Source organism: Phytophthora sojae (assembly GCF_000149755.1).
Source record: "Phytophthora sojae unplaced genomic scaffold PHYSOscaffold_10, whole genome shotgun sequence".
NCBI classification, from domain to species: domain Eukaryota; phylum Oomycota; class Peronosporomycetes; order Peronosporales; family Peronosporaceae; genus Phytophthora; species Phytophthora sojae.
Window position 1 is genome coordinate 120,672 of NW_009258124.1, and position 12,106 is coordinate 132,777.

The window sequence follows — 12,106 nt, forward strand, 5'->3', positions numbered from 1 at the left end:
ACTTCCTCATGCATCCACATCACTTTCTGCCATCATAATGTTGAGGCGCGGCACCGAAATCGTGCTCCATCAGGATATTCTCGACGGTTTGGAACAACCAACTGAGGTTCCGATGCACGGCTGCAAGCAGAAGCTCCGTGATCGCGCCAGTCCGCGGACCCGGAGTGCCCAGCACCCCTGCCGACAACGACGGAGTGAGTCTCATGCACAGCTGGATGATCGTCTCTTCAGGAGGTTCATTGCCATCAACCAGCTCGTCCTCTTCAATGGGCACTGGGCGGATCACGACCCACGCACGCTGCATCATCTTGAGTCCATGTAGCAGATCCCTCGGGCCTTCGCTCTCCGACGCCGACTCACACGTGATCACCATCCGCCCTCTCTCCACGTACTTCTTCATGGCAAACCTCATCTGCAGCCGAGCTTGGGTCGTGTCCACCCGCAGCGTCGTGATGGCCTTGGCTCGAATGGTGTCCGACGAGCTGGCCACGCCATGGTACGTGCCGTCCGCCAGCTTGATGTGCTCCCTCGACAGGCACCTCCACACGGCAGAGCACGTCTCCTCCATCCCGAAGGGCACGACCTTGGAGTTGGTGGTCTCCAAGTACAGCGCGTACGAGTCGCCAACCTGCAAGCTTGACACGTTCGAGCCCTCCTCGAGGCTCTGCATGATCGAGTTCCTCGCACAGACCGCGTCCACCTCGGCGTACACGGCGTCCATGTCCTTTAGCAGGGTTTCGTACAGCGCGTCCTCCCCACTGCCACTGCAGTAGTGGGTGAACTCGAGGCGCGCCTGGAGCTGCGCGGCCTCCGTGCCCTCGTCCTTCCTGACCACGCTCCGCTTGAGCAGCTTCTGCAGACTGCGGGCCAGCTTGAGCTGCTCCACGAGCGTCTCCTTCAGCTGCAGGTTCTGCATCTCGGCGCGCTGCTTCTCGACCAACTGATGCTTGGCGATGCGCTGCCAGCGGCCTCGGCGCGCTCTGCTCGCCAGTCTGTTCTCCTTGTTGTCCGTGCTTGAGGCCATGAGCTCGCGCTTCTTGGCCTCCAGCTCCTGCTCCAGCGCCTGCACCTTGTTGCGCAGGTAGCTGAGCTCCTCCTTCTGGCGGATCCGCGTCGAGTTCTGCATCGGGGGCTTGTGCGCGTCTTTCAGCGCTGCTTTAGGAGATTTCGAGCTCATTTCGACGCCATTTCGAGCCACGGGTGGCGCTAAACGTTGCGCAGCGGCTGCTGTACGTGTTACGGGGTCTTTAAGACTTGAAGACGACGTGGAACTGCCGTTAACGACGGAAAACTGCCCGAAGATGGGCCTGGGAGACGTCTCGGAAGGCGCTTGATAGCTCGCGAACGACGGCGAGCCAGCCGACAGCTCCACGGGCGACGTACAGAGCAGATCTTCCTCCTTCAGCTCGTCCAGGAAGTCCGGCAGCAGCGCCGCGGACAGCGCCACGTCGTCCAGCGAGAGGCCGCGCGTGTCGTCGCCACTCGCCATTGTCGAACTCGTGATGAATTAGCGTAAAACCGCAGGATTACACTAAAACCATGATATCACCGTTGAAGCCAAGTTGTTGCAACTGGCCCACGGTGGCCCGTATTCCTGCACGTACATCATCATGGCGTCGCACCAATTGGCCGGTGGTTGACCCCAAGGCGCACACACAAGTCAATTAGCGTACCCAAAGTCCTCTCTATCTCCTCAGCAGTCATGACCAACGTGGCCATCTACTACTCCATGTACGGGCACGTGGCCAAGCTGGCCAACTCCCTCAAGGCCGGCGTGACGTCTGTGCCTGGCGTCAAGGCCAGCGTCTACCAGGTGCAGAAAACACTCAACGACGACCTGCTCAAGGCTCTGCACGCCCCGCCCAAGCCCGACCTGCCCATCGCCACGCCGGACGTGCTCAAGAACGCCGACGGCATCCTGGGAACGGGCCTACTTCTGAGTGACTTTGGGAGACTTCTGAAGACCGAAGCGGGCGATGTGTTCACCGCCGACGGCGTACCCGGACTTGCAGAATCTCTTGGCACCACGGACAGCGAGGGCAGAGGTGATGTTTGGGGCCTCGTATTCTCACCGTTAGCCTCCCCCAACCAGAACACATGCCGGAGGCAGTCTGCAGTAACGTGCGGGGCGGTAGTCCTCTTAGCGTACATCGCTGCGAAGGTCGGGCTTGTGCTGCACGCCGACGCGACGCTGTCGCACAGCTTCGCATCCGCATTTTTTACCGCCCGGGCCATCTCTGCAACAGCTTCACCGCGTTCGTCGTCGCCGTCGTACATCAGCAATGAAGTGGGGCTAGCGTTTAGGTGCTGCACTACCTCGTTGGTGATGCCGAGGACCTTGCTGCGAGAGTCCACGGGCACTGCTGAGGCCACAATGGCACCCATGATCTCAGCGGCTCTGGAAGCATTGACCGCCACTGCCATGGCGTCTCCACTGTGCACAGCCAGACCGATGTTCGTGCACGCAGCAAGCAAGGCTGCCTGGAAAAGGCCCTCGCGGGCTGCATTAACTTGCTTGACGGCTGCAGCCGTTCTATCGTCCAGCGGCGGTTGAAGGTGCAGCTGAGGCGCTGGGACAGCTTCCTGGATAACTTGCGGTGTTGTCACGGGTTCTGACTGGCGACCCTTGTAGTTGTTAGGATCTTGGCGGCCATCCAAAATACCGCTAGGAGCGTCGACAAGTGGGAAGGTCTCATCGGGGTAGCACCGGATGAAGTGATCGCGCTCGGCAGGCTTGATGGCGTTCCAGTGATCTCGGAGCTTCCTACCAGCACGGTTGCACAGCCACTTGACAGTCGCCGAATCCTTACCAGGGTTAGATTCTGCAAGGCGCACACGAGCGAAGTTGGCCGCCCCGGCCGACACCAAAGCCTCGCCTTGCTCGGCGGCGAAGGCCCAAAACCCACGGTGGCGGCGCATGCTGGTGGTGCAAACGCAGCAGAAAGAAGACTGTGGGTGCTGAAGAGTGACCTATGCAGATGCAAAAGAGTGGCCCTTTGTAGACTAAGCCTTCAGCAAGTTGCCGCCGAGTCATCCACCGACGCTTGTTTCCTCTCGCTGATAATGCTTCTGGACGGATCGCGTCAGCCGAGCGACATTGAGCTGGAGATCGCCAAGATCCAGGGCCAGAGCTTCGCGGAGATCACCAAGAAGCTGTCGTCGTAGACTGAGGCTAGAGTGTCGTGCACTACTGCGTACAGATCATTAACGAATACCATGTAGTGAGCCGTCCATTTGCTCGCACAGGCTTACTTCCCCAACATTTTATCGTTTTTGAGCAGTGCGTCTTGCACCAGACAGTTTTCCACTGCTTGGTGCAGCGTCTGCATGTTCAACCCGTACGAGCCGATGACAAGGTCTGCCAGCACTCCAACATGCTCCTTAGGACCACGAGCGTCGTCCAGCTCGGGTGTCAAACGCACACAGGACTGCACAATGGATCCACCTGGAACATCGCCCGCCGTGTCTTCCACCAGAGTCCACCCGCTCTCACTGAGATTAATGCGCTGCATGCCGAACGGAGCCCCTTCCGTTTGACCGAACGTTGCCCAAACCATAACAACCCGATTCTCCTGCATCAAGCGCCTCCCGAAGATATGCATACGCACAAGAGCCTCCTCTGCCCGGCGGAGACGCATCGTGACGCAAAACTCTGCTCGAACTATGTCATCCGTGCAATCCAAAGCCTGCCAAAAGCCAAATATTAATTCAGCCTGCTCATCAACCCTCAGCATAAAGACCCGTTCGTACCTTGTAGTACCCGTTGTCCAGCTCAATGCGCTTGCTTGTCAGCGTTTTCCACACCGCCCTCGCGACGTCTTGAACACCAAACGGGAGGACTCTAGCGTCGACCAGCTCCACACAAACCCTTCCAAAGTTATCTCGCTTCACCTGAGCTTCATTGCGCTCGCGCCTGACAACCGCTAGTCCCGCCTCATTTACCACTGAGTCCACGCGCTCGTACAAAGTGTCTACTCTCCCAGACAACAGGGCAAAAATCGTCGACTCCTCAACACCCGTTGCCGTTCGCGGCCTCGTCTTCGAGTCATGACGTCCCCCCAGTGCCTCATCCTCCGCCGGACGTTTACGCAGCAGCTTCTCCAGGCTCTTGGCAAGTTTGAGTTGGCCCTCGAGTCGCTCTCGGAGCTTGGCGTTCTCCACTTCCGCCCTCACCCGCTCCTTCCTCTGGTTCTGAGCTACCCGTTCCCACAGCAAAGTAACATCAGCCTCTGAGGGCGGCGTAGCGGTTTGTTCTTCCGTGTGAGTTGTGCTCGAATTCTTGAGACGCTCGAGGTCTTTTTCGAGTTCGGTCACTTGGCTCCTCAAATAATGGAGTTCATCCTTCTTGCGTTGGTGCCGGAGCTTCCTCGTTGATTTTTGCGGATTGTGAACCTCTGGAGAAGGATTGTCGGCGTTCTGCTCTGAGTCGGTTCGGGAATGTTTCAACTTTGACGGGCTTGGGTCACGGTCTCTGACGGGATCCAGTTGCTGCGTCAGCGCGCGGCTTTCGTCCAGCGTTTCGTCTCCTGCTGCGTATGCAGGATCGAGAGCATCGCCGACATCCGAGAAGAAGAGATCGAAGCCGTCCACGTCATCCAGCAGCTCCAGTTCAAGCGACACGTCCAGAAAATCTGCGGTCCAGGTCGACTCCATTTGAGACGACGGCAAACAAAATGTTACTTATCAACCTAAGTACGAATCGCGATTTAGGCGCATAATTGGAAGGAGGGATGTCTCCTCTTTCGTTTGAGCCCCTCCCGAGCTTCTGGTATGAAGAAACGACCGAGAACGAGACCGTCAAAAAATATATGTCCGACTTCAACCCCGAAAGGGAATTTTTTTTTTGATGAACTGGTGTAAAATTAGTCAGCGAATCCGACAATGTTGTCCGTTTTAGCTAATTCGAAGCCTAACAGTGTTAGAATCTCACTTTTGTGCCGTCACTTCAAATCACGAGGGGTATCTTTTTGAATTTTTTTTAGAAAATTTGATATCTGGATATAAGTAACATTTTGAATGAACTGTGGACATAAGTATCATAATGATCGACTACAACCTTGGGCTGCCTATTCTTGCTCAGCAGGCAGATCCGCAGTAGCTTCGTGCTTCTTGTTCTTTTGCGTCTTCTTTGCTGCAGTAGCCCTCTTCTTTGCTGGGTTCTTTTTCGTCGCAACAGCCTCCGTGATACCACGCTGGTCTTGGTTAGCCTTAGCCGCCACGGCCATTGCCGCGCGATGCTCACGTCGTGCTTGTTTCCGTGACTTGGCATCTTCTCCTTCCTGCTCGCTAGGCTTGGCGTAGAGGGGATCCCTCTGAAATTCAGCAGGAACGTAGGGCCTGATGTTGTGGTACATCTGCGCAATTTTCTCGGTGTTACGGACAGAAGGGGACAGCGTCTCGATATGGTCCGTCATCATCAGCTGCACCTTCTCCTTCGTGGTGAAGATCCCGTCAATTTGACGGCTCAAACTAATCTCTGCAGGTTCGCTCTCGGGGCCTTTCTTGCAGACAACGACGCCCGGCTGCGATGCGTCCATCGTGAAAATCTGGAACTTCAGGATGCCGTCAAGTCGTTTGTACAATTCGGTGAGAATAGGTTTGTAGGACTTGAACGCTGAGCTTCCGCGAGGCAGATGCATCGTGATTGAGCTCTTGGACGCTGAACTAACAGCCTCTACGAGCTGCATGCGTGTTGAGCCGGTTACCATGCGCCTTGATCGACATGTTACCGTCTCGGATGCGCATCTTGTAGCGCTGCAAAGTAATGGGGACTACTCCATAGCAGAGCGCGAAAGTGGGTCGGCACACATGACCTACGTAGGGGAGGATGTGCGGAAACTTCTCGCGGTCACCCCGTCCTCTCTTACGCTCAACCATGGGGGTCTGCATCAACACAGCCAGGAGCGTGTACAAGCTCGTGGTGCGCTCTTGCTTCGTCATCTGGTCCAGCGAGCACAACAAGAACTCCAACTCACGAGCCTTGCCCTTGACGCACTCGTTCTCATGAATCACCTCAGTCACACGGGCTCGAGGACTCGCGTCATTCAAAAAGATACTAATATCCTCTTCATCTTCGGCTTCACTGCTCGCGCTCTCTGCTGTGAGCGGTTCCTCGTCGTCGCTGCTGTCCTCGTTCACCTCACTCTCACTGGTAGCAGTGGGATCGACACCACAGACAGAATCGTCAGCAGAATCAGGCTCTTCGTCTGCTTCGCGACGCCGAGCAGCAAGGGGTGCCGTGGTCGACAGAGTCAGCGCCGTGGAGGGGGACGTTGTGGCCGGCGGAGTCAGCGCCTGGGAGGGCGATGTCGTTGCTGGCGGACCCGACGTCGCGGCTGGCGGACTCGGAGCCGTGGCTGGCGGGCTTGGCGCCGAAGTGGCCGGTGGCGAGGATGAGAGAGGCAGCGCTGGAGGTTGCGCAGGCTGCGCAGTTGGCGCTGCAGCGCGCGAGGTTGGTGCTGTCGGCGTCGTGGGTGGTGTCTGCATGGCTGTAGGTAGTGGTCCGAGGGGCTTTTCGAAATGGTATCCGTGCCGATACACCCCCTTCAAATTTTTGAAAATCAAAACTCCTCGTTTTCTCACGACTTCGTTTAGTTTCGATTTTGAACCTGGCCTCTTTTAAAGCGATTATCTCGATAACTCTAAATGGTGGATAAGTAACATTTTTGTTGCCGTTGTCTCAGTTTAACCTTTTACCTTCAGGAACTATCAGGATAGACGGGTAATGCCAGGGATGCCGAAAAATAAATTGATGCTGAAATAAATGCAATAAATATTTCCAATATATTTATTGACGTGGTTTCCAAGACCCGTATCAATAGATTATTGAGAATTTGTCACCAAGTACACTTGTAATTAGTCACCAGAAAAGGGCAAATAATAATTTATTTACCTGATTTTCTCTACCAATAAGATTATCTATTGGTTTGATCTGGTCGCAATAGATAAAAATGCAATATTAGGCAACCCTGGGTAAGGCTATCCACTTCAACTTGCATGCCAGTGTTGGTTTGCTTCGGTTCTAGTTCGCTACCACCCTGACCGAGCCGCGACCATGGCCAAGACGCCGACCCTGTCTATGAGTATAAGAAATGCGAGTCGCGCAAGTCTAGGAGAGCACCGAGCGTCGATTACTTCGAAGCCAAGAGCACTCAGGTGCTACTGACGATAACGCGCCAAGACAACGCGATCAAGTGACAACTAGTGATACACGTCCATTCAGCAGCCCTCAGTCCTCTGCAGGCAACTGGCGTGGCTGACGGTTGTGTCGCTGACACTAAACGAAGTGGCCAAATGGCTCATGAATACGGGCGAGTACGACAACAGACAGTTTTGGCTCATTATCCACGCAAAAACAAAGTTGCTTTTACTGTTCTGGCAGATGTCGTTTTATCTGCAGTTCTTCTTAGAATCTTCAACACTGCCACCCCACTAAAGCTGCTGCCTCTCCATTAGTATCGTTTCAACATCGCCTGAGCATCGAGGAACGAGCTCGTCAAACACGGCTATCCCCATTCGAGCAGTCGTGTTCTCCGTATCGGGTAAAATCCCGCGTTCAGCGCTGAAGTACACTTTCATCTCGGTGCTATTGGAGCCACCTTCCTCGAGAACGACAGACGTGGTTGTCGTAGCAATGACACCGGAGTGGCCGCTCTGAAAACTCGCCTCGCCTACTATTCGGCAAATGAATACGATTCGCTTGCTTTCCTTGAATCTGCGCACCACCTTCCGGTTGTACGTGCCGATGAAATCTTCGACACTGGAGACCACCACGGTACTGGAGCGTGTCCTCATCAACAACTTTGGTGCCATTGTCATGCGAGTTAAGCCACATCGTAGGCCCCCCAATGCTTCGCATGTTCGTCGTCCCCCACGTACGAAGACGTTGCCATACTGCGTCGCCTGTTTCGTGGAGGTTGAAAGGAAAACGTCGCTTCTGACGGACTTCGTAGAACGCACCTTTCGTCTTCTCCAAGTTGACCTAATGCGAGTGACCAGTAAACGGCAGGGCATCCATGTCTTTCGCTTGGAAAAGGTAATCGATTGTGCGGTAACGCTTGTCGGCGTCTTGGCTCAGCTTCTGGAACATATCGGCGTCATTGTGAGCAGTTTGCTTCAGCCTCAACATCGCCTTCGCGCCCAGCATATCGTCCATCATCTAACGGGATAACAACACAGAAAAATTGTAAGTAAGAGGAAGCTCGTTGAGGTTTCGTTTGCCCAACATACCTCGATTCTCGTTCGCCGCTTCAGAAGCCGCCGCAGGTTTTTCGCTTCACACACTTGGATAGCCACCATTTCCCGCAGGGTGACATTTTCAGCTTCTGCTTCCTGACGCCGGTCGAGTTGGGAGAGAGCCATACGCCGCCAGATCTGCTGCGCTTGCGAGGGGATTGGTTCCGCCGTTGCTGCCTTGACCGAATCTGGTCTAGCTGATTTGTACTGAAGAGAGAGCAGCTTCGCTTGAAGCTCGTCAGCTTCTGCAAGCAGTCTTGCGACTTGATCTTTGTGTGAGGAATAGTGCGTTTTGACGCGCTTTCTGCTTCTTCCAGGTTGCAACAGCGCACGATCCGAGTCGCCGTTGTCGATCACTTGGAGCTGGCGGTGGACTGAAGAAGGTGAGATCGTGTAGCCCTTGGCGTTCGCTTCCAAAGCTCGTGGTTATCGTCCAGGAGGTGAAATGCCTCTACGGGGCTGTACTCGTTCAAGAACGCGCTGATGGCTGCGAAACTAATGTCCTCCGAGTGTCCGTTTGTCATGATAGCGTCACTGTCAAAAAGCGAAGACAAGAGAGTGCTGGTTTCCATTGTCACGTGAGGTGAGTAAATGAGGAAGTGATGCTGGATCCCCCAAATTATTAATGATAGTTGTTGCTGCTCCAGACTGGGAACACCTGGTTTCATCACACATATGTACGGAGCTAGCCCTAGCATCCACTCTTCCTTCCAGCCAACGTATAGCGTATACGGTAAGTATAGAGGCCGATCGTCGATAATAATAGTGTGAAACGGAGCGCAGGCCGGAATATAGCAGGGAGTGAAGGCACATCCCTCGACGTCGCCGACCGAGATGGAGACAGCGGCAAGAAGAAAGCGCCCTGCACCTGACGAAGATGGCTCCAGCACCAGTACTCACGACGACAGCGACGAATCGTCGCTGCGCGTTCATCGTCGCCGACGATGAACGCGCTTGGGCAGCTGATGTTGCTCAATCGGCTCACACTCCTCAAGAGTGTGAAATCGACGGCAGTTTGTGGCAAGCTTCGTCGCAATCAGCTCGAAATGAGCAACAGCAAACCACCAACCACACACACGGAGGCGTACAAGTACAGCTGTAGCTGATGGGGTGGCACACGCCTTCGGAGGTGGTTCTACGAGCTTCTCCCCCGCAGATTTCGGTGCTACAGAATTTGGCTCGTGGTCGGAATTCTTCTCGCATGTGTATGCCTATCAATCAAGGACGTTCCAGGTATGCTTTGTTTGCTTTGTATTTGAGCTAAGCTGATGCTAACTCAGTGTCGTGCATGCAGCGTTTCCGCTTTAGGACTTCTAAAACCGTGAAAGCTCGTAACAGTAAGGTGCATGACCCAGCGGATAAAGTCCCGGAATCGTTCGAACACTACGCAAGAGGTCTCGAATGTATCCATGCAGGGAAGTACAAGTCGAGGGGACAGGCAAACGTCTTCGACAGCAAAGTTGCCAGATAGAGTGTCCGGCTCAGGTACTTGTGCTAATTGATTTGAATGTCTTACAATCAGAAGCGAAAATGTGCTTACCCGGATTGTCAATGGCATGTCCCTCGTAGATAAATGCATGCGTCCGTCGGGTTGGTACAGATCCATCACAGTGGGCGGTGTGCGTTACGAAGATTGTACTAGAGCACGATCACCCCGTCAGTGAAAGCCTGTTCAAGCACCACCCACGGGCAAGGCTTTCTATCCCGGATGAGGTTGTGCACACGGTCTCTATTTTACAGAAAGTGGGTGCAAAGAAGAAAACCATTCACCAGTACATTCTGGAGAACTGCGACCGTTTGCCGAGCATCAGAGATGTTCATAATTTACTCCGGACGCTGAAAACCAAGGAGTTCGACAACACAACCAGGGTACAGCGCTTAAAGAAATGCATGACGGACTTCAGCGAACAACCAGGCAACATAGCTAGGATTTTCACAGAGGTCATCAACGGTAAGGTATATACGTCTAGTTTATTGCTCTAGTATCCTACCGATTGGAGTATCATATTCTGACACTTTCTTTTTTTCATTGATTAGAAACTAGCAACTTGTCTTACCCTGCAGACCGAACGTATGCGCGACACGTTTTCACGGTTCTCGGAAGTGCTTTTGATCGATGCGACGCACGGCACTAACGAATCGAAGTACAAAGTGTTTTCGTTCATGGCGCATGACGTATTTGGGAAAGGCTAGTTTGTCCAGCATGCGAGAATGAGCGAAGTGAGACCTTACTGACAGCTATCGAGGAGTTCAAGAGCAACAACCCTGATTGGCCTCGCATTCAGTGCATACTCGTAGATAAAGATTTCACTGAAATCTCAGTCTTGAAGCAGGCATTTCCCGATGCGCGAATACTTTTGTGCCAATTTCATGTCGTGAAATATCTTGGAGAGGAGGTAGCAAATTCAGCCTACGGATTTTCGGTCTGGCAGAAGGAACAACTACGCGATGTTGTCCGTCTCCTGGTATATGCAAGGACGGAGGTCGAATACGAAAAGCACATGCGATATTTGAAACACTTGACCGAATTGGGAATGGGCTTCAATAACACTTCGAGACCACAAGCTAGCGGGGCTCATTCAAGCCGGCCGTAGAGGTGAGAAAATTGACACCCTCGAGTACGATACTGATGTCGGAACTCAGTTGGAAAACCACAACTGCGGGATTTATATTCTCTTGGGATTCGAACACTTCATCGGGGCTCCCGCCTTAGGCGAACTGGACAAGAAGAAGCTCCAGTGTCTACGATACGGATAACTTGATCATATACCCTTCATACACATGAATGGCATAGTGCTGGAACGATTAAGTGTTGTGTGCGTTCAACCGCGATTCGTTCGAGCCAGAAATCTCTTCTCTCCCATAACTGCTAACCGGAATGTATACCCTAGCCAAGACACGTGAGCTAACCCGCTCTACCAGTCTGGAGGTTGTCTGGAGGTTCCACTCCGACTCAACCGTGATGAAGATGTATTTCAGTGCTGAACGCGACATCTCGAGTACCTCGGAGGACACGACTAGCTGCGTGGGACGAGCTTGTTGCACGGGTAATTGGCGATGTTGAAACGATTGTTGAACAGCTCCAGACGGGGCTCCAGACAGCGTCCAGGTTTCGAGAATAATGTGTGTGGTTGACGTAGCACTGACTCCCGAGTGTCCGCTCTGAAACCTTGGCTCGGTTAATATTCGGCAAATGAACGCGACTCGCTTATCATCCTTGTGCCGTCGCACCACCTTCCAATTATGCGTGCCGACCAACTCTCCGACGCCTGAAATCACGACGGAAAAAGTGTTCTGGAGCGCGTCCTCTTCGGTCTTCGAGGGGTCAGGGTGCGAGTTAAACCGCACATTGGGGCCTCCAACGGCTCGCTGGTTTGTCAGCCCGAGTGAGACAAGACATTGCCACACTGCGTTGTCCGTGTCGTGGAGGCGGAAGGGCACGACTCGCTTCTGCTGAACTTCGTAATATGCGCCGTTGACCTTGTCTAGATTTGCCTCACGGGTGTGCCCAGTGAACGGCAGGGCGTCCATGTCTTTCGTCGCAAACAGGGTATCGATTCTGCGATAAAGAGCGCTTGCGTCTTGGCTCAGCTGCTCGAAGATACCGGGATCATCGCGAGGACTTTGCTTCAGTAGCCACACCCTCTCCTTCACACCCAGCATATCCTCCATAATCTATTGTACATAACAAAACACCATTAGCATCAACTGTAGGGATTCTGACCGTTCTGCTCGGCAAGACGTACCTCAATCCTCGTTCGCCGTCTCAGAATTCGCCGCAGGTTTTTCGCCTCGAGGACTTGGACGGCCACCATTTCGCGTAGCGAGAGGTTTTCATCTTCTGCTCTTCGACGCCGGTCAAGTTGGGACA

General features: G+C 53.8%; 9 protein-coding genes across 9 annotated transcripts; 4 read left to right on the top strand and 5 right to left on the bottom strand.

The window, feature by feature from the left end:
• Window positions 1-19: 19 nt before the first annotated feature.
• On the bottom strand, window positions 20-1,126 carry PHYSODRAFT_318628 (hypothetical protein; the record flags this gene model as incomplete). The annotated part of the gene is made up of 3 exons (XM_009536955.1): window positions 20-223; window positions 251-343; window positions 389-1,126. The coding sequence occupies 3 exons, from the start codon at window positions 1,124-1,126 to the stop codon at window positions 20-22; spliced, it is 1,035 nt and encodes a 344-aa protein (XP_009535250.1).
• Window positions 1,127-1,702: 576 nt separating this feature from the next.
• PHYSODRAFT_525925 (hypothetical protein) lies at window positions 1,703-1,921 on the top strand (the record flags this gene model as incomplete). The annotated part of the gene is made up of 1 exon (XM_009536956.1): window positions 1,703-1,921. A coding segment is annotated over one exon (219 nt), but the record flags the coding sequence as incomplete, so codon positions are not given.
• Window positions 1,922-2,199: 278 nt separating this feature from the next.
• On the bottom strand, window positions 2,200-2,550 carry PHYSODRAFT_434854 (hypothetical protein; the record flags this gene model as incomplete). The annotated part of the gene is made up of 1 exon (XM_009536957.1): window positions 2,200-2,550. A coding segment is annotated over one exon (351 nt), but the record flags the coding sequence as incomplete, so codon positions are not given.
• A 728-nt stretch (window positions 2,551-3,278) lies between these two features.
• PHYSODRAFT_428566 (hypothetical protein) lies at window positions 3,279-4,359 on the bottom strand (the record flags this gene model as incomplete). The annotated part of the gene is made up of 2 exons (XM_009536958.1): window positions 3,279-3,713; window positions 3,751-4,359. Coding segments are annotated over 2 exons (1,044 nt in total), but the record flags the coding sequence as incomplete, so codon positions are not given.
• Window positions 4,360-5,066: 707 nt separating this feature from the next.
• PHYSODRAFT_524868 (hypothetical protein) lies at window positions 5,067-5,687 on the bottom strand (the record flags this gene model as incomplete). The annotated part of the gene is made up of 1 exon (XM_009536959.1): window positions 5,067-5,687. One exon carries the CDS (start codon window positions 5,685-5,687, stop codon window positions 5,067-5,069), a length of 621 nt encoding a protein of 206 aa, XP_009535254.1.
• A 3,425-nt stretch (window positions 5,688-9,112) lies between these two features.
• Window positions 9,113-9,706, top strand: PHYSODRAFT_305561 (hypothetical protein; the record flags this gene model as incomplete). The annotated part of the gene is made up of 3 exons (XM_009536960.1): window positions 9,113-9,248; window positions 9,332-9,468; window positions 9,530-9,706. 3 exons carry the CDS (start codon window positions 9,113-9,115, stop codon window positions 9,704-9,706), a joined length of 450 nt encoding a protein of 149 aa, XP_009535255.1.
• A 263-nt stretch (window positions 9,707-9,969) lies between these two features.
• On the top strand, window positions 9,970-10,428 carry PHYSODRAFT_525891 (hypothetical protein; the record flags this gene model as incomplete). Its single annotated transcript, XM_009536961.1, has 2 exons — window positions 9,970-10,191; window positions 10,273-10,428. Coding segments are annotated over 2 exons (378 nt in total), but the record flags the coding sequence as incomplete, so codon positions are not given.
• Window positions 10,429-10,442: 14 nt separating this feature from the next.
• On the top strand, window positions 10,443-10,829 carry PHYSODRAFT_525645 (hypothetical protein; the record flags this gene model as incomplete). The annotated part of the gene is made up of 1 exon (XM_009536962.1): window positions 10,443-10,829. A coding segment is annotated over one exon (387 nt), but the record flags the coding sequence as incomplete, so codon positions are not given.
• Window positions 10,830-11,409: 580 nt separating this feature from the next.
• Window positions 11,410-11,907, bottom strand: PHYSODRAFT_432977 (hypothetical protein; the record flags this gene model as incomplete). The annotated part of the gene is made up of 1 exon (XM_009536963.1): window positions 11,410-11,907. A coding segment is annotated over one exon (498 nt), but the record flags the coding sequence as incomplete, so codon positions are not given.
• Window positions 11,908-12,106: the final 199 nt, after the last annotated feature.